General features: G+C 41.6%; 1 protein-coding gene and 1 long non-coding RNA gene across 3 annotated transcripts in view; one reads left to right on the forward strand and one right to left on the reverse strand.

Annotated features, from left to right (window-relative positions):
* Window positions 1–425: 425 nt before the first annotated feature.
* LOC122459027 lies at window positions 426–17957 on the reverse strand. 2 transcript variants are annotated; one of them, XR_006279446.1, is made up of 3 exons: window positions 17833–17957; window positions 12712–12786; window positions 426–11749 (listed from the first exon to the last, which is right to left on the reverse strand). It is a non-coding gene; the product is annotated as an uncharacterized LOC122459027 (long non-coding RNA). The 2 variants fall into 2 exon arrangements; XR_006279445.1 differs by having other exon boundaries at window positions 12640–12786.
* Window positions 17909–21397, forward strand: part of RAB18 (RAB18, member RAS oncogene family) — a 32461-nt gene continuing 28972 nt past the window's right edge. Inside the window, exon 1 of the mRNA XM_038390483.2 lies at window positions 17909–18129. Within this exon, the coding sequence (XP_038246411.1) occupies window positions 18062–18129 (68 nt within the window). The 5' untranslated portion in view covers window positions 17909–18061. The remainder of the gene's footprint in view (window positions 18130–21397) is intronic.

Here is a 21397-nt window from a genome sequence, read left to right on the forward strand (position 1 = left end):
ACTAGATGACCTTCTGGGGTCCCTTCAAACCCTGATATTCTATGATTCTATGATTCTAAATACACTCATTTTATCCTAATTACAATGTATTTCCTGCCAATACCTTAAAATACATCTTTATTCTTCCTGGTAAAAAAAAAAAAATCAGGGTCTTAACTTTAAAATAAGACTCTGGGAATGATATAATGTAAACATGTGCTGACACTAATTACAGTAATATTTATCTACAAAACAGATGGTAACGCTTTCCAAAATGTGTAAAATGATCAGAATGAATTCATTAGGATTTATATTTCTGTCATGTACTTGCATAGGTGTTGCCTTGGATGCTGCTACTTGTGAAGGGCTCATTTTTGTTTTTGTTTAAAAAAAAAAAAGTGAGGTTTTACCAAACAGATGGAAAACATTATTAACTACTGGTTTCCTTTCATGTCAAAAATGTTTTATCTAATCATCAACATAATTACGCAGCCACATTGTAGTAAATCACACTGTATAAACATTTAGAATAGAGAAGACAATTAGAGTGAAATGCACAGTATTCCAGACTTGAAAACAAAGTAAATATGAACTGGACTCTGCTGAATAAGAAAATTCTAAAAATCAAGGACAGACAAAAACGTAATTGTACAGATTTGGCATCACTTTCTTCCATCTACATCCTCTTATTCTACATGTTATTGTGTGTGCTTTCAGTTGTTTTTCCCCAGCTCTTTGTGTGAATGTTCTATTAGTGACGAGATATTCGCTTCCATGCTGTAGTTCATTTCAAAGTTTTGATACCTCCCATTGTGCCTTTCATTTAATATTTTCTCACAGTAACATTCAGGAACACAGGAAGACACAAGACCAATCTAATGCAGGTCCTTCTGCTTTCTCTGTTCACAAAGTCCTATGTTTCATATCCAGTGCATCGTATTTTATTGAAATAGGGCACAGAGTGAAATTGAAAGGATGGTAATCAGTAAATGTGTCTGATCAGCTGAGTTAGATATCTTTGGGTTAGATGCTTATTCTATGTCCATTATCCATTAAGGACTCATAGCCTATAAGAGACAGCACACTAAAATGGATGGGGCAGTGCACCTGAATATGAGTTACAGGACTGAGCCCTAAGTTCTGTTTCACTGCAAACTTTGAGGTTATAATTGACACAGCATATCCACCCATTTGTTTCTTACTTAGAAGCAAAGCCATTGTTTTTTCAAATACCAGTCGAGATTTTTTCTAGTAATACTTGTAGCTTTCTTTATCCATTTTAATTTTTAACGATTCACATTATAATGTATATCTTAAAGGCAACCTCTAAAGATGCACCCAAACCTCTTTGTTTGTGCAAATGCTGGCTATTGAGCACGTGTGTGTAAATGCAAATTTTGGAAAGGTGCTATAGATATACAAAACATTTATTTTTTTTTTTTGTATTATTAGAAGTGTCCTCCTGTAGATGAAAGGTTACACTAAAGTCCCATCTGCCTACTTTTGGTGGCTAGTAGAAGTAAAATATTTCACGGTCCTTTTAAAAAAAAAAAAGGGGGGGGAGGGAACTGCCTAAACCAGATGTCATGGTTGATGACAACATTTCTCCCCCTCCTCCCTTCAATAAAACAAGTTTCTAATATCCAACATTCTGCATGAAGTCTTGCTGAGTGCATAATGGCTTTCGTTTGTCTCGTCAATGCATGTCTGGTATCTCTGTAATTTAATGCTCTCTAAAGTACTTTGGGATATCTCCCATATGGGAGGTGCCATACGAAACTAAATTCTGCGCTAAAAATGGTATTTCCCAAAGGGTTCAGTGAGCCCATTCTTAACATATTTTTTTTTTTTTAAAGCTATGGAAGAGGAACAAGCTCTGACATTTTTGTATGAAAGCCACCAGGAAAGAGGAATTTCTCTGTACAACTTCCATATGAAAGGTTCATAGGTGGCCAGTGTTTGGAAGATCATTTGTTTACAAATGCAAATATTCCTCCCTAGGGATCATTAGAAGCTGTGAAATTTTCAAGACAGTGGCCTCCCGTCTAAAGGCACATGTTACACCCACATTTTTGTACCTACAATTCAGTTACAAGTATAGCTACTTATATGTACTCCCATGGTTCATCTTGTTTGTGGATAACTGCAAGTGCAAATTACTCCAACGGCAGTGACTAGATCTTTGGCTAACTGAAAATATACTCCATAACATTTAAACTCCAAGTTGCTGGGTCAGAATCAAAACTGGATTACTTCAGTTTTATATCAGTGAAAGTCCAGTGATGTCCATGGAATTCAACTGACATAAGACTGGAACACAGTCATAAATCAAGCCCCTTATTAGAGCTGATTGAAACACTAGAAAACAATTTCATGAACAATTGGGATGTCATTTCCATTTGAGGAGTCTGAAATGGTGCAATTTATTTATTTTTTTTGAATTTTCAATTTTTTAAAATTATTTTTTCTCCTTTCTACCTGGTTTTGCGCTCTCTCTTTTTTTAATGTCTTTTTTCTTTTTTATATTTCCACTGCATGAAATAAAATGAATACTGTCCAGGGTATTGCTCCCTCCAGCCATTTATTCCTTTTCTACTTGAACTTTTCAAAACTTCTCCAACTTAACTCTTCCCCTCTAACTTTGTAAATATTGGGAAATTTTTGAAAAGCAACAGCATAGAAAAAGTCAATCGGTGAGGGGGGAAAAACCCCTCCAAACAGGGGGGGCAAAAAGGGAATCCTTTCCCTGCATCATTCACTCTGTTGCTTTAAGTGACAAAAAAGCAAAAATTGTAAAGAGAAATATTTTTAAAAGGTGACTTTCAAAAACTGAAATAAATTTTTCACTTTTTAAAACTAAATGAAAATTTTCATTTACAAATTTCCCATAGGAAAAATATAATTAAAGCACGTTTTCTGGTGACAAATCTTACTTTCATTAAAATTCTGTTTTTGATGGGAACATTTTTCTGTCAAAAATCTCAGCCATCTCTACCTACTCTATATTTCCCAGAGACCTTTTATTTATTTGAGACCCCGTGTTCCCACTGTTTTCATAATATACATCTTCCAACCACTGATGGCCTTGAATCATGTCAACCATCCCTTCTGTCAAAGAGGGCTGGGGGAGACTCCCTCTGGACCTTATCAGAATCACTCCAGGTGTTGCAAGAAAGACACATTAGAGATGAGCAAGGCACAGCCTCCAGTCAGGGTTAGCACATGCAAGCTTAGGGGTTCAGGAACAAAACCTAGATCCGTATATGACAGTGCAACGTGTAGCCACTAGACCAACAAACCACCACTTTAGCTGCTTTAAAGGTGACCTGAAAAAACAAATCAAGCAAATAAAAGGGGATTGTGTCTTTACCCTTCTACCCTTACTCCCCACCCCCTTTATGATGTGTAATGAAGACTTGGAAGGGTTGGGTGGTTTGGGGTTTTTTTTGACTGTTTTCTGCATCTCTGTCCTGTTTTTCCTGGAAGAGTCTCTGGACAACTGGAGAACTAGTAGTTTTATAACATCACACGTACCAAACTAGTGCAGAAACAAAGACAAAAAGGGAGTTTAAACAATATATAAATATTGCTATAAATAGTGGAAGAAAGGCTTTGTTTGTAAAGATTGGACTCTCCAGTCATGAAGTGCTTGATCCTACTCCTATTGACGCCAATGCTAAAATTCCCATTGACTTCTTTGGGACAGGATTAGGACCTAATTAAGGGCTGAGAAATCTCCCAATTCAAATCTGTGTCCTCAAATACAGAAAATAAAAAACATGGAAAGTTAGAATGAACATTCCTGATATTTCTAAGGTAAGAAATATATAGAAACATCTTCATCCCAATGCTATTTTTAGACCTGTCAGGACTTTATATACATCATAGAGCAGCAAAAAAAGGCATAAACCATGTTTTACCTTTGCAGGTTAGTGTAATTATAACCACATACATTTACATTGCCATATCATTCCAGAAGAGGATCACAGTTTAGATTTTTAACAGCAATGTTCTTTTTGCATTTGCCTTTGTTATTCTTCCATAAGTCATAAAGAAAAACCAAAGATAGTATGCAATAGTTGCTATTTATGCAACAAGATGGGAAAAAATCTAACACAAAATGGGAGTTGGGGCCCTGATCTCTGATAGGGGCCCCAAAGTGTTACTGCAGTACGAACAATAGCTATAATTAATAGTACAGTAAAATAAGATGGAAAATCAGTAACTCTTACACCTTCTTTCAGTTACTTTTCCAGCTATCACCCTTATGTACAACTCATCGTATAAATTACACAAGCTTCCCTTCCCTTAGATTCAGTGGACCTACTTCTGATTTGTCTCACACCAATTTTACAATGTTTTAGCATCATTAACTTCACTGATGTTGCTCCTGATTTATACCAGTGTGAGTTCATAATCAGGCCCAGGATGCCAAATTCAGAGGTGATGTGTAAATTATAGTATGTGAGTGTGAGTCTAAGGCAGTCTAAGCTGATGTAACTTATATGTGGAGTGGGTGGAAGAAGGTGTAAGTTAAAGCACTTTAGACTCTCATCTCAGAATCTGATCCAGTGATTTGTGCTGCAAAGCAGAACTTCTGAACTACCCAGGATGGCAGAGGCTGAAAGCACTGCAATGGCAACGCACCCAGCCCCGATGTGTATATGGGAGCGGACAGGTCTCACATTCCACTTCAGCTACCTCCTCCTCCATATTATATTCAGCATGAAGTTTATGAGCAATAGGAGAAGAAACCTCCATCTTCTCTTAGCTGGAAGGAGACTTTTCAGGAGATGGGCTCACAGCAAGGTTGGGAAGGAAGTAAATGGAGAGGCTTTTTCAGACAGAAATTGTGTGTGTGTGTGTGTGTATTTAACAGCATATATATGTGTGTGTATGTATACACACACATACTAGTCTATTAACTTAATTCTCCCAAAGGGCAGTTAAAGGTTTGATCAATTCAATACATAGGAAACAAGTTATGGACATATGTTCTATTTTTCAGCAGACTGAAGTCTGAGTCCACGGATGCTAAATTGTCATATTATTTAACCAGCACATATATAACCCTGGCTGTGCCAAAAGGTGATGTGCCAAACAGTAGGATTGCAGACATACAAAGGTATGGGATGGAGAAAAAATGTTTTTAAGCAGAACATTGTTTACATAATGGCAAGTTGACCCAACACTTGGCTTAGAAACTGTGAAATGTATAACACAGAGATGGCTGCATTGTGATACTGCCAATGAGCCATCCACACACTGAGAAACAAGTATTAATAAAGACTTTGCAGAATTAGTGTGAAAAATCAGCGTTATTTTATTGGTTTTCAAGGAAGCATGCAATGAGATGATAGAGAAAGTCCATCCATCCAATGGATACTCAGGCAGAAGGATTATACAATTAAGACACAGATCTGATTCCTCTCAGCTTGGGAGCTGAGTAATATTGTCTGTAATTCACACAGTCTTTCCTGCATGATCAAAGGTGAGTTCCACAGAGCACTTATTTTGCATGTTGGACCTGTTGAAACTTTGCATACCTTTTGCTTTGAGAAGAAAGTACTAAGTCCAAATGTTGTAGGGGCAATAAATCTTCACTGCGCTAACAGAAGATGAGAATTTTTATTATTTTGCATATTATCCATCCATTACTTAACTTTACAAGAATACAATTCATGTGCTGCTAAATTTTTCCTAGACATCTTTTGCTGCAACAGGAAAATTTTGAATTATTAGGACAATCTGTTTATTTAGGTTTTTGGTATACTGAATTATTGCTAAACCAAAACAATATTTAACTACATGGGGTGAAATTCTGACCCTATTGATTGCAAAAAGGACAGGATTTACTCCTGGAATTAAAAGGAATGGAAAATCAGCAGTGCACAAGATTTATTAATACCTGTTTTAAAAATAATTCTGAATAATTCTTAGCAAGTGATCAAATTAAGAGTCTTTTGAACAGCGCTCTTGAACAAATAAGTCTTTAGAACCATCCTGTTCTTACTTGGATTGCATCAGTCTCCCATCACTGCTGAAAAACCAGACAATAAGGCTAAGGTGCCATGTGCCCCAGAATTAATTTAAAATTAAACTGGAAGATTATATCATCTCATGAATATGTGAACTTCATTATACCAACTCCAGTGATATCACAGTGAGCCCTGTGATGTATGTGACATCTAGAAGAGGGGTCATCATTTCTCAGAAGCTGCTGGTTAACTGTTTCATGCACCCAGGTCAGTCAATTAGAGTGTATTCTGAGAATGTAATGCTTACAACTCTATATCCTGTTTCCATAGCTTTGGTGGGTGGCATTTCTGAACTGGAATTAGCTCTTTCCTGCTTGCATAGATGAATTAATTTCTCTTATTAAACTATTTTTTTTTCTAATTTTCTTCCAAACAAATAAGTACATTCCTTATCACTATGCATGGACTCTGCATTACAGATTCATACTCATATTCATGAATCATGACAGAACAGTGGACTGTGCAAAAAATTTTTGTTCCCGTTGAAGTCACTGGGAGATTTTCTATTAGCTTCAATAGGAGGAATCTCAAGTACTGTGTAAGTGGATAGAGACTGAAAATAAGGAGCTCTATACTGGGAATGTTAGGTGCTGAAATTCGCTGATTTCTGGTTTGTAGACCCAGATGTTTAAAAAAAAAAAAAAAAAAGCCCACCCCATGAACAAGTACAGGCATCTGTAATTCTACAAGAAAACCACTAAGTAATCCAGATCACCATGGGAAAAAATAAGAACTGAGTTTTTGTTCTAATATGGAGCATTCAACAGCAAGTATATATTACTTTTCAGACACAAACACTGTACAGTTGTGGTTTTTTTCTATATTGAGGTATTGTAAACCCAGAACCAATACTGCAACTAAAAAACTGGATTAGAGCCTTGTCTTGCTGACAGTGAAGTCAGAGATTTGTCCCATTGACCTCAATGGAAGCTGGAACAAGCTCGAAATCTGGAACTAGTATAACTCATGATGATCATTAATAACAGAGTGGTGCTTTTTCATCTTTGACAGCCTCCAAATAAATGAACAACCGCAAAGCTGAAATTAAGTTAAAAAATAAGGTAATAGATTGCCCATGGAAAATTCTGGAAACAAATTTGTTCAAATACAATAGGAATGAGTATTTATATATTGGCAAATCTCAGTAAAGCTATGTTATATAACCCAAAAAGTTGATAAGGAAATGTTCTGCATGAGGAAGGCATCAGCCTGTTAAAAGTTTAGAGACAGCAGGAAATGATTCATATCACAGTACTGTGGAATCTAGAATCACTTATATTGGTGAACATACTGTGCCTCACCAGCTCAGATTATCATGAAGAATAGTTTAGGTTTAAATCATCTTGTTAAAACAATTGCTAATAGCTAAAGATACTTAAGAGTCCCCTAGAAATTAGGGATCAAACAAAGGCATGAAGATCTGCAAAAGTGCTTCCAAAGTTCAGTATGCTCTAAGCACTCTATGTAAAAAAGCTCAAATGACAAATGGAAACCAGAGTCTTTTGAAGTCCATAACAAATACTTCATATTGACACATAATTGAAATACTCATCGAAAAGCTATCCAGACACAATGGATGGCATGTGATATGAACAGGAGAAGTTAAAAACAGGATACAAGACTCTGGGGACTATAGTGAAGACTATCCAAAGGCTAAATGGCAAATCTAAAAAACTCTAACTGCATTCAAGTTACCAGATGCTTCATAAACAGACAATTGAGCAACTGAATCCAGAGAATCAAGGGGGAATACTACCAAGATGCAGGAAACCCAGTGGAAAAGTAATCTTTGCAAATTAACAAGACACAAAAAAAGTATGTGTAACTATATATACTTATAACAGAAATGGAATAGGTATAATCCTCTCAATGCCAGGAAAACTCAGTCACCTAATTCAAACTCCTGATACAGAAGAAATGTCTTGGTTTAATTGTAAGCATTTTGGCTTACATGTTGTTATGAGAAGATGAAATTGCATATGTTGTTCTTGAAATTAGTACTGTACATTGTGTCACCACCAGGATTGTTACTGGGAATGTGAATGGGTGACAGGGCATGGATCACTTGATTACCTGTTCTGTTCATTCCCTGTAGGACACCTGATATTGGCCACTATTGGAAGACAGAATACTGGGCAAGATGGACCTTTGGTCTGACCCAAGATGGTTGTTCTTATCTCATGAGTTAAAGAGGGTCAAGCCTGGTCAGTATTTGAAGGAGCAGTTCACCAAGAAAATGCAAGGTGGCATAGGCAATATTATTCCCTACGTAATAGATGGTGCTTTTCTCTCTGGATCAGCTCTTCAGGACGTAGACCTGTGGCCATACAGCACCTAAACACAGTAGAATCCAATCCTGATGCAGGCCTCTGAACACTAAAGCAATAGAAATATTAAAAATAATAGTAAACTAATATCCCAGCATGGTGTGAAAAAGGATTGTTTAATTAGTAGGTATTTTGCATCAAATAAAATGTAAAAACAAGGCTTTGAACGTTAGTTGTGACTAAGGCTACATTTTAGTCACAGTATTTTTAGTAAAAGTAATGGACAGGTCACGGGCCGTAAATAAAATAACAAAATAATTCCTGTCCATGACTTGTACAATACCCAAATAAATCTTGAGAGTACCGCAGGTGCTTGTGGGGTGGGGGAGGGGTGTGTATTTTTCTTTGCTCCCTGTCCTAAATGGTTCTGCAGTACTGCAGTGTGCTGTTAAACAGCTGCTGTCTTCTACAACAGGGATAGCTTCACAACAAGCAGTTGTTAAAAAGATTCCTAAGGAGTTTGCAAATCACTTTGGGATTGAGGGCATTATGTAACTGTGAGACACTATAATAATTACAACTATAATAGACTTCTTTGTGAAGGGTGAACACCCCCACTTCCCATTGAAAGGGAGTTGCAGCTGCTAGGAATGCTCCAGCATAAGCCCCCAAATTAATAAAATATTATAAATGAAAAAGTAACATGATGAAACAGAAAACATAGATACTCAATAGCTATATTGAAGGAAATCTTTTCAAGACTCTTCGCTGCTGCAATTTTTATACGGGAAGATGTAAGAAAGGATATACAATATGTGCTGTTATGCTGCCATGGCTACTTAGTGATGAAAGGGCATAGGAGAGAATTGAATAATGGCAGCTGACTTGGGCCAGCCTAGGCATCTAGTATTGGCCTTTCACATAATACACAGAAACTTGGGTTCCAATTCCCAGTCCTTGCTGTCTAAGCCTGGAAATATGTGGATGCAGCATTATCTGCAACTGCAGGAGAGAGACAATATCTCATATTACTTAGGCATCCTTGCTTACTCTACACCTACCATCCAGCCCCTGAACTTTAGGGGCACTGCATTCAGACTCTCAACCTGTCAGACACAGCAATGCCAGACAGATGGCCCATTCCCTCTTGTGTCATGGGCCCTCGTCACTTGCTCACTTTCTCACATCCATAAGAGAAAAGGATCTCTTCACTTGGTTGGTTGTGTTCCTAACTTACCAGATGGCTTGTATGCTGTGGCAGCCTTTGAACCATATGTTGCAGATACATATGAGGGCAATGGCTCTTGTGAGGTGTTGCATTATCCTTATTAAGTCATGAGACCAACTGGTAAGTGAGGGTATTTGTTCTCAGGCCCATTGCTGACTTTCCTCCTTTTAAAAACCTTTATTCCAGGGTCAATCTATTTTTTAAAAAAGTGGTCTATTTCTCTTCTTTCCCAGAACAATAGCTCTCTAAGAAATTACTTGATTTGGTTTGCTTGCAGACACATACCAGCCTAATCTGCATCCACAAGTAAGAGTTTCCTATATTCAGAAAAATATCTCTTGCTCTACCACCACCATTATAAATCTGCAGGAAGTCTTGAGTTAGCCTTTCCGAAATGAATGCAGTGAGGTGGAGATAGTAAGTTTTGGAAATGTGTTACTAATTCTTTTTATAACTCATCAAAACCCATGCATATATATTCTATGTGAAATTGATTTGTCATCTTGGTCTGTTCTATGAATAGTCCCTTCTTTAACTTCTACTTTTTTATGGCGTTAGGTAAAATATTTCTAAGATTACTGTACTGGATAAAAATATACTTGCTATGAACAAAGACATGTCATCACAACCCTAATTGTTTCAGTATGCTTACAAGGTGCACACCTCTGCCTTACTGACATTTGGCTACCATTCAGAAGTAGCCAGTGTGTCATTGGTCCTTCTGTGATCTTTTACTGATTGTTGCCCCATCCTTTTTACTGTTGGTACTTTCGTTGTAATTAAAAATATAAGAGATATTTTGCTCCTTTTTAAGATGTAATGAATGCACAGCTGAAATTGATGCCTAAACAGAGGTACACTTATGCATTGCTATGTTTATACCTTTTTAATGGTAGCTTTAGAGATATTTTTTAAAAGTGTATTTAGTGCATCCAGTCAGTGTCAAAAGTCAATTCTTGGTTGAGCTGAAAGGTTATTGACACAATGCTGAAAAAGTGGCTTTGAGTTTTAAAACTACTGCTTGCACTTGTTGGGATTAAATTATTAATCCATGTATTTGAACAGAATTCAATAGAATGGAGAGTTGGTCAGTCTTTTACAAAATCTTCCAGCTGAGATACAAAGTGTGGTGAGTTGCGAAGTGAGTACTAAAGCCTAAAATTTAGTGAGTAAATTTGCCACCTTCAACAGCATGCAACTAAACTTGAACACTATGTAAGGTAACCAAATTCCTTTAGCACAAAACCAGGATACTCTATATTAATCATTTATAGACTATCTTTTTAATTATCTTAAAAATGGTTGATTTTCACTACCAGCAAGAACTGAATTTTCCTGAAAATTGTTCAAAGTTATGATGTCACTATCAAAAGCAGCCTTAGCATTTTGGGGTAGGCCTGCAACACAATTTTCCTGTTACCCACCTACGAAATAGCCAGTTCCTGTCTATCATTATCACAACAATGTGTAATCCATCTCTTAAAAGTGTGTTGACTATGAGCAGTTTACTTTAATTGCTCAATGTTACATGCCTGGCTCCTTAGTCCTCTGTGCTGGTCATGGAAACGCACTGAGCATGTGTAGGCTTGTGAATCTCTGCAGGAGAGGCAGTGCTCAGTCTGGCTGCTGACAGCAGGGAGAGAAACAGGATTATCATGAATCTCCTTCATAAAAATAGGAGAGGTCAGCCACAGCAGGCTCATTTGCATTATACTCAGGACTCCAGAAAAGTCCTGGGCCTCCTGAACGTTCCTTCAATCCCTCCTAAGGGGCACGCCCCACAATTTGGGGACCTCTGCTTCAGAGGGTTTTGTATGCAGCCCGCAGCAAATGCATAAATACTACCTAATCAATTGCTCTACCTAAACATAAATACTACCTAATCATCCTCTGAGGTAAGTTTTATTATCCCCATTTTACGGATGTAGCAATTAAAACAGAAAGGTTAAGTGATTTGGCAAAACTGTCAAAGGAGTCTGTCACACCCAGGACTAGAACGCAAAAACCCTTTCTTGTTAATCCCATCTTTACATTGCATCTCACCTTACTGAGTCACCCATCCTTGTGGCTAGAAGTTACATCTTCTGCTCAGCATAGGAGCTAGTCCAGCTGCAGACAGTTGACTCAGAGTGCCTCACAGAGTGGCATCAGCATTAAATCATGCCATTAAATCATGGCATTTATCCATGCAGCCATCAGTCAAGGAGTCCAGTGGCCCTGCTTTTCATAGATCAGCTCTAGGTAAAGGGGTGGAGAGGCTGTCACTGGCTTTCAGGAAAATAAGCAACAAACCTTCAATCCTGGTGATCAGTTTACTTTTTCAAAGATACCTTTGAAAGCAAAACCGCTAGAAACTTTTTTATTTAAATGGAAACTGAGATGTAAGGTCTGATTCTGTGAGGTGCTAAGAGTCTTCAACAGGCCCGGATTAACCAATGTGCACTCAGTGCACTGGCATATGGTTCCCATCTCAGTGGAGCTCCCAACCACCGGAGGAAAAAACACCCTCCCACACCCACACACAAAGCAACTCAGGACCACAAAGGGGATGTGGCAGGGCATCACATCACAGGGGGAGTGTCACTCTTGAACAACGTGGAGAAAGCCAACAGATCAGAGTGAAGAGCCAGGCTGGCCAGGAGCTGCTGTGGGATGAGGGCAGGGAGGGCTTGCTCTCTCACCCTCCGGGAGCTCCCACCCTCCAGAAGCAGGGAAGGGGGGGGAGGGTAACTGCCACAGTGCACAGGGCCCCAAAATTGTATGGATTTGTATACATAATATAATAATATATAACATCTTCAACACATCTCAGAATATTACTATAGACAGCCATTGTAATCTATTTGCATAGGTTTAAATAAGGGATGTGCCTGTAACATCTAATAGTAAGATAATGATTGTTTTTGTGCTCATACAGTACAGTCATTGGGAGTTAGGATCCCTGAGGGAACTACAGAACTTTAGGACTGAAAGGGACCTCAAGAGGTCACATAGCCCAGCCCTCGGTGCTGAGGTGAGACCACGTATACCTAGATCATCCCCGACAGGTATTCGTCTAACCTGTTCTTAAAAACCTCTAATTACAGGGATCCCACAGCTTCCCTTAGAAGCCTATTCCAGTGCTTACCTATCCTTAAAATTAGAAAGTTCCCCCTAATGTCTAACCTAAATCTCCCTTGCTGCAGATTAAACCCATTACTTCTTATCCTGATCAAGTGTCTCCCAGGGGAAGGCTTGTGTCATCAAGTGTGTCCAGAAGGGGGATGGGTCATGTCTGGGGGAAGAAAGCGGAAGGAGACTCCGCTGGTTGGGAGGCATGAGATGCGATGTCCTGAGGTTGGGGGTTCCACGACCACCACTCCCAAGAGGAGAAGGCGGGTGATGGTGGTCGGGGACTCTCTCCTCCGGGGGACTGAGTCATCTATCTGCCGCCCTGACCGGGAAAACCGAGAAGTCTGCTGCTTGCCAGGGGCTAAGATTTGTGATGTGACGGAGAGACTGCCGAGACTCATCAAGCCCTCGGATCGCTACCCCTTCCTGCTTCTCCACGTGGGCACCAATGATACTGCCAAGAATGACCTTGAGCAGATCACTGCGGACTACGTGGCTCTGGGAAGAAGGATAAAGGAGTTGGAGGCGCAAGTGGTGTTCTCGTCCATCCTCCCCGTGGAAGGAAAAGGCCTGGGTAGGGACCGTCCAATCGTGGAGGTCAACGAATGGCTACGCAGGTGGTGTCGGAGAGAAGGCTTTGGATTCTTTGACCATGGGATGGTGTTCCATGAAGGAGGAGTGCTGGGCAGAGACGGGCTCCATCTTACGAAGAGAGGGAAGAACATCTTTGCCAGCAGGCTGGCTAACCTAGTGAGGAGGGCTTTAAACTAGGTTCACCGGGGGAAGGAGACCAAAGCCCTGAGGTAAGTGGGAAAGCGGGATACCGGGAGGAAGCACAGGCAGGAATGTCTGAGAGGGGAGGGCTCCTGCCTCATACTGGGAATGAGGGGCGATCAACAGGTTATCTCAAGTGCTTATATACAAATGCACAAAGCCTTGGAAACAAGCAGGGAGAACTGGAGGTCCTGGTGATGTCAAGGAATTATGACGTGATTGGAATAACAGAGACTTGGTGGGATAACTCACATGACTGGAGTACAGTCATGGATGGTTATAAACTGTTCAGGAAGGACAGGCAGGGCAGAAAAGGTGGGGGAGTAGCACTGTATGTAAGGGAGCAGTATGACTGCTCAGAGCTCCGGTACGAAACTGTGGAAAAACCTGAGTGTCTCTGGATTAAGTTTAGAAGTGTGTGCAACAAGAATGATGTCATGGTGGGAGTCTGCTATAGACCACCGGACCAGGGGGATGAGGTGGATGAGGCTTTCTTCCGGCAACTCACGGAAGCTACTAGATCGCATGCCCTGATTCTCATGGGTGACTTTAATTTTCCTGATATCTGCTGGGAGAGCAATACAGCGGTGCATAGACAATCCAGGAAGTTTTTGGAAAGCGTAGGGGACAATTTCCTGGTGCAAGTGCTAGGGGAGCCAACTAGGGGAGCGCTTTTCTTGACCTGCTGCTCACAAACCGGGTAGAATTAGTGGGGGAAGCAAAAGTGGATGGGAATCTGGGAGGCAGTGACCATGAGTTGGTTGAGTTCAGGATCCTGACGCAGGGAAGAAAGGTAAGCAGCAGGATACGGACCCTGGACTTCAGGAAAGCAGACTTTGACTCCCTCAGGGAACAGATGGCCAGGATCCCCTGGGGGACTAACATGAAAGGGAAGGGAGTCCAGGAGAGCTGGCTGTATTTCAAGGAATCCCTGTTGAGGTTACAGGGACAAACCATCCCGATGAGTCGAAAGAATAGTAAATATGGCAGGCGACCAGCTTGGCTTAATGGTGAAATCCTAGCGGATCTTAAACATAAAAAGAAGCTTACAAGAAGTGGAAGGTTGGACATATGACCAGGGAAGAGTATAAAAATATTGCTCGGGCATGTAGGAAAGATATCTGGAGGGCCAAATCGCACCTGGAGCTGCAGCTAGCAAGAGATGTCAAGAGTAACAAGAAGGGTTTCTTCAGGTATGTTGGCAACAAGAAGAAAGCCAAGGAAAGTGTGGGCCCCTTACTGAATGAGGGAGGCAAGCTAGTGACAGAGGATGTGGAAAAAGCTAATGTACTCAATGCTTTTTTTGCCTCTGTTTTCACTAACAAGGTCAGCTCCCAGACTGCTGTGCTGGGCATCACAAAATGGGGAAGAGATGGCCAGCCCTCTGTAGAGATAGAGGTGGTTAGGGACTATTTAGAAAAGCTGGACGTGCACAAGTCCATGGGGCCGGACGAATTGCATCCGAGAGTGCTGAGGGAATTGGCGGCTGTGATTGCAGAGCCCTTGGCCATTATCTTTGAAAACTCGTGGCGAACGGGGGAAGTCCCGGATGACTGGAAAAAGGCTAATGTAGTGCCCATCTTTAAAAAAGGGAAGAAGGAGGATCCTGGGAACTACAGGCCGGTCAGCCTCACCTCAGTCCCTGGAAAAATCATGGAGCAGGTCCTCAAAGAATCAATCCTGAAGCACTTAGAGGAGAGGAAAGTGATCAGGAACAGTCAGCATGGATTCACCAAGGGAAGGTCATGCCTGACTAATCTAATCGCCTTTTATGATGAGATTACTGGTTCTGTGGATGAAGGGAAAGCAGTGGATGTATTGTTTCTTGACTTTAGCAAAGCTTTTGACACGGTCTCCCACAGCATTCTTGTCAGCAAGTTAAGGAAGTATGGGCTGGATGAATGCACTATAAGGTGGGTAGAAAGCTGGCTAGATTGTCGGGCTCAACGGGTAGTGATCAATGGCTCCATGTCTAGTTGGCAGCCGGTGTCAAGTGGAGTGCCCCAGGGGTCGGTCCTGGGGCCCGTTTTGTTCAATATCTTCATAAATGATCTGGAGGATGTGTGGATTGCACTCTCAGCAAATTTGCGGATGATACTAAACTGGGAGGAGTGGTAGATACGCTGGAGGGGAGGGATAGGATACAGAAGGACCTAGACAAATTGGAAGATTGGGCCAAAAGAAATCTAATGAGGTTCAATAAGGATAAGTGCAGGGTCCTGCACTTAGGATGGAAGAATCCAATGCACCGCTACAGACTAGGGACCGAATGGCTCGGCAGCAGTTCTGCGGAAAAGGACCTAGGGGTGACAGTGGACGAGAAGCTGGATATGAGTCAACAGTGTGCCCTTGTTGCCAAGAAGGCCAATGGCATTTTGGGATGTATAAGTAGGGGCATAGCGAGCAGATCGAGGGACGTGATCGTTCCCCTCTATTCGACACTGGTGAGGCCTCATCTGGAGTACTGTGTCCAGTTTTGGGCCCCACACTACAAGAAGGATGTGGATAAATTGGAAAGAGTACAGCGAAGGGCAACAAAAATGATTAGGGGTCTAGAGCACATGACTTATGAGGAGAGGCTGAGGGAGCTGGGATTGTTTAGTCTGCAGAAGAGAAGAATGAGGGGGGATTTGATAGCTGCTTTCAACTACCTGAAAGGGGGTTTCAAAGAGGATGGCTCTAGACTGTTCTCAATGGTAGCAGATGACAGAACGAGGAGTAATGGTCTCAAGTTGCAATGGGGGAGGTTTAGATTGGATATTAGGAAAAAACTTTTTCACTAAGAGGGTGGTGAAACACTGGAATGCGTTACCTAGGGAGGTGGTAGAATCTCCTTCCTTAGAGGTTTTTAAGGTCAGGCTTGACAAAGCCCTGGCTAGGATGATTTAACTGGGACTTGGTCCTGCTTTGAGCAGGGGGTTGGACTAGATGACCTTCTGGGGTCCCTTCCAACCCTGATATTCTATGATTCTAACCTGAAAAAAAAGATATCTCAAAATATGCAATATGTGTGAGACAGGAGATGGGGGAAGTGAATGGAGAACATTGGGAAACCAATACATTTATTGATATACCTGTAACCGGCCCTGAAAAGAAGATACTCTATAGGAAAAGAGGTACAGTTGGTAGAGAAAAGGTACTGGTACAATATTGTATCATGTCAATGTAACTTTTATATATGAGCTTGTATGCATTTATATTCATAGATTCCATGGCCAGATGGAACCATTGTGGTCATCTAGTCTGACATCCTGTATAACACAGGCCATAGACCTTCCCCCAAATAATACTTAGAGCATCTCTTTTAGAAAACATCTGATAGTGATTTAAAAATTGTCAGTGATGGAGAATCCATCACAATCCTTGGTAAATTGTTCCACTGAACTACCTCGCTGTTTAAAAGGTACACCTTATTTACAGTCTGAATTTGTCTAACTTTAACTTCCAGTCATTGGATCATGTTATACCTTTCTCTGTTAGATTAAAGAGCCCATTTTTAAATATTTGTTCGCTATGTATGTACTTATAGACTGTAAACAAGTCACCCCTTAATGTTTTCTTTGTTAAGCTAAATAGATTGAGCCAAATACTGTCTATCACTATAAGGCAAGTTTTCTAATCCTTTAATCCTTCTCATGGCTTTTCCCTAAACCCTTTCCAATTTTTCAACATCCTTCTTGAACTGAGGACAACAAAATTGAATACAGTATTCCAGCAGTGGTTGCATCAGTATTAATGTTTGTAAGGCTAGGATGACCAAATGCTCCAGTTACGTACTGGAATATTTCAGTTTTGAGGGGTAGCATGGGTGCCCCAGCTCTTTGGAAGAGGTTTCATTCTCCATTTCACCATGATTTGCTTGCTAAGCTCCATTTAGTATCCTCTTGGGTGACTTGTCACCCACCCTTATCCTCAAATTTATCAAAGTAATCTGAGGAGGGAAGGAATAATTTAGGCCTTATTTTAAATCAAGAAAATAATTTACTCTCAGTTTTCAGATGAAACCCTGAAGACAGGCAGGTACCCCCTCCTCACTTTTAAAGGAATCCTGGTGCTAAACTGCTTCTCAGCTGGACCCTGAAACTTCATCCAGTACAGAATGGCTCTGTGAGAGCAGGATGGAAGGGGCCTGTCCACATTTATACGCACTTGCCCTCTTGGGTCTGAGTCAGGTGACTAGCCCAAGCTGCCACCCTCGTCATAACACCCATGCTGCCATTTTTGGCATGCTGGGGCGGAGCTAGCGCGAGTTTGTTTCTGCGGGGGGAGAGGTGGGGAGGCTGATCCCCCAGGCGCAGCGCAGCCATACCCCCGGGCAGCACCCAGGCCGGGGCCACGGGAGCAGCAGCCGACGGCCCCAGGCCGGGCGCGGGTGACGCAGCGCACGGCGCTGTTCGATGAGGACCTGAGCGGGCCGCTCAGCGCGCCGCCGAACGCACCTGCCCGCAAGCGGCAAGAGACGTTCCCGTCAGGGTTCTCTGGCGCCTGCGCCGCGAGGGAGACTTGGGAAATTCGGACTCCGACTGGAGGCCGGTCAAAGCGCATGCGTAGAGGGGGCTGCCAAGAGAAAACAAAAAAGGGTTGAGGGCGCATGCGCGAGCGCGAGCGGACTAGACTAGGCTGCGCAAGGAGGCGAGCGTTGGGGTCGGCCGGGCTCGCTCGGGATGGACGAGGACATACTGACCACGCTGAAGATCCTCATTATCGGCGAGAGCGGCGTCGGCAAGTCCAGGTGAGGCGGCGGCGCCAGTCTCCCGAGCCGGCTTGTCGTGACTGGGCCCGGTGCCGGGCTGGCCACCCCCCTCCCGAGGGGCCCGGCGAGGCCTCCTGGTGCGGGGCTGCCGGTCTCCGGTAGCGTCTCGCCCCCGGCCCTGTTGACAGCCTGCGGGGGGGGGGGGGGCTGTAAGGTCTGGGCTCCTCCTCTCCGGCCCTGGCGACAGCCCGCGCCGCCCCCTGGTCCGGACCTTCTCCCCTTCAGGTCCGGGCCCCTCCCTTGTTCACATTCAACAGGAGGGTCCGGGCCCCTCAGCCGGTGGCGCCCCCCCCCCACCTCCCAGGTACGGGCTCCTCCCCCCGGCCCTGGTCACGGCCTGCCTCAGGGTTGGGACTCTACCCTCTGCCCCTCCTCATTTAGGTGCCTCCTGTGCCTTGTCTGGGACCTTCCTCCTTGTTCCCCTCACAGTCAGGCTACCGTCCCTCCTGCTTGTCCCTGAGGGACCCTCTTACCGAGCTGTCTCCTCAGTTTCTGTTCAGAGGCAGGCTCCCTCTCAGCTTCCCCTCCCACGGTGTTTTAGGTGCAACTTGTTAAATTACTTCTGAGCCACTGCTTCCCAGTACCCGAGAATGGTACTAGCATGAGCCTTCTGGCAGTGAGTGAGTAGGGGTTCCTGAACGGTCTCCGGACCTAGTTAAAACTGGGACTACATAAAAAATATCAAACCTGTCCTATTCAGACAGATCTGTTGATTCCCCTCCATTTTACTATGCATGCGTCTTTCAAATGAGATCTGAAGAGAGGGTCCTGACCACACTGTGTCAAAAAGATGTATGTGCTGTACAGGTGAGATTATCATAGTTAGGCTTGGCAGAATTTGATTTTTATTTTTTTTATCATTTTGGTGGATAATAGTGTTTTTTATTGATTTTAATTTATTTTCACAGTTGTGGGAAGTTATGCAGGGTTGGACAGTTGCGAGTGTCACAGTAATTACTTAAAAAGAAAAGGAGTACTTGTGGCACCTTAGAGACTAACAAATTTATTAGAGCATAAGCTTTCGTGAGCTACAGCTCACTTCATCGGATGTAGCTCACGAAAGCTTATGCTCTAATAAATTTGTTAGTCTCTAAGGTGCCACAAGTACTCCTTTTCTTTTTGCGAATACAGACTAACACGGCTGCTACTCTGAAACCAGTAATTACTTAATGACAGTTGACCTTGAGAGATACAATGTTCAAGCTTTAGGATATTTGCTAATTGTGAACATTACAAGTCAAAATATACAAAATCAATACCCTAAAAGCAGTTCTGAAGCATCATTTTTTCTTGTTTTGCCTATCTGTAAATTTCTATTATTATCAATTGAAATATTTTTTTGGTTTGTTTGTTTTAAATTACCGTTTATTGACATTTACTAATAACAAATCTAATCATTCCAAGCCTAACTATATTACATTTAGAAATAAATGCTTTTTAAAACAATAACTTAATTCTGCTATCTTGCATCAGATAAAAGGGAAAAAGCTACTGTGAAAAGTTTTGCTTTCTGATAGTTTCAACAAGGTGACAGCTAGTCATTGCTTCTTTCTAATCTTCAGTGTAAAGGATCTGTAAAGTTTTGCAATAATCCTGTGATGACAGGCTTGACTTGAGCAAATTTCTTTTAGATTAAGTAATGTCTTGTTCATGTGACTTTGTGAAAGTTTATACTTAGATAAATAACTCCCATGTCTTGGTTACCTATTGTATGTATTTAATATCTCAAAACAGACATTTAAAATCTCTTATTTCTATGTCATAAGGATTTTACTATTTTATATCCAAGAATAGCGTTAAAGCCACTTAGCATTTAAAGTTCTCTTTATTTATTTGGAAGGCAAACTGCAACGTTGTGTCAAGTAGTGTTGTTTTTTTACACTGAAAACATTTCTTGTGTTCAGACAATTTAACCATTCCTTAATTAAACTTTTATTTTTTGTAGCAGTTAGGACTTGCAATACACACACACAGCAGATAAAATTGAGGAAGTATGGTAGTCACATTTCTGGCCATACCAACACTTTTTAAGTTCAAACTCTCTGTAAAATAAACTTGGCTTCTATATGTGACAGTATCACACTTCAGATGCCCTATATTTTGCTGCACTAGACAGTGAAATTCAATACAGGATGTCCATCTTAGTTATTGGCTGTCTGCCACATGTTTATAAACTCTTGTCACAAACATGTGAAATCATTGATCAGTATCTTAAAAGGAACTTGTTCAGTGTAGTATTATAGGTAGTATGCCAAAATGAGAATCCTTGTACATAGACTTTAAGGCCAGAAGGCACTATCCTGATCATCTGGTCTGACCACCTGCATATTACAGGCCATAGAACCTCACCCTGTAACAGAAACACAACCTCTGGCTGAATTATTGAAGTCCTCAAATCATGATTTAAAGCCTTCAAGTTACAGAGAATCCACCATTTACACTAGTTTAAGTCTGAAAGTGACCCATGTCCCATGTTGCAGAGGAAGGCAAAAAAATCCCAGGGTCTCTGTCAGTCTGACCCAGGGGAAAATTCCTTTCCAACCCCAAATATGGAAATTAGTTAGACCCTGAGCATGTAGGCAAGACCCACCAGCCAGATACCTGGGAAAGAATTCTCTGTAGTAACTCAGAGCCTTCCCCATGTAGTCTTCCGTGACCAACCATTGGAGATTGGCTACTTGCCAGCGTAAGCAGTCTTATCATACTAGCCCCTCTATAAACGTATCAAGCTCAGTCTTGAAGCCAACTGGGTTTTTTGCCCCCATTGTTTCCCTTGGAAAGCTGTTCCAGAACCATCACTCCTCTGATAGTTAGAAACCTTTGTCTAATTTTAAGCCTAAACTTGTAGATAGCCAGTTTATATCCATTTGTTTTTGTGTGCATGTTGGCACTTAACTTAAATAACCCTCTCCCTCCCTGGTGTTTATCCCTCTGATGTATTTATAGAGAACAATCATATCTCCCTATAGCCTTCTTTTGGTTAGGCTAAACAAGCCAAGCTCTTTGAGTCTCCTCTCATAAGGTAGGTTTTTCATTCATCGATCATCCTAGTATCCCTTCTCTTCACCTGTTCCACTTTGAATTAATCTTTCTTAGGCCTTGTCTACACTACAAAATTAGGTCGAATTTATAGAAGTCAGTTTTGTAGAAAGCGTTTTTAAATAGTCGATTGTGTGTGTCCCCACACAAATGCTCTAAGTGCATGTAGTTGGCAGAGTGTGTCCACAGTACCGAGGCAACCGTCGAC

The sequence above is a fragment of the Dermochelys coriacea genome, chromosome 2 (assembly GCF_009764565.3).
Source record: "Dermochelys coriacea isolate rDerCor1 chromosome 2, rDerCor1.pri.v4, whole genome shotgun sequence".
NCBI classification, from domain to species: Eukaryota; Metazoa; Chordata; order Testudines; family Dermochelyidae; genus Dermochelys; species Dermochelys coriacea.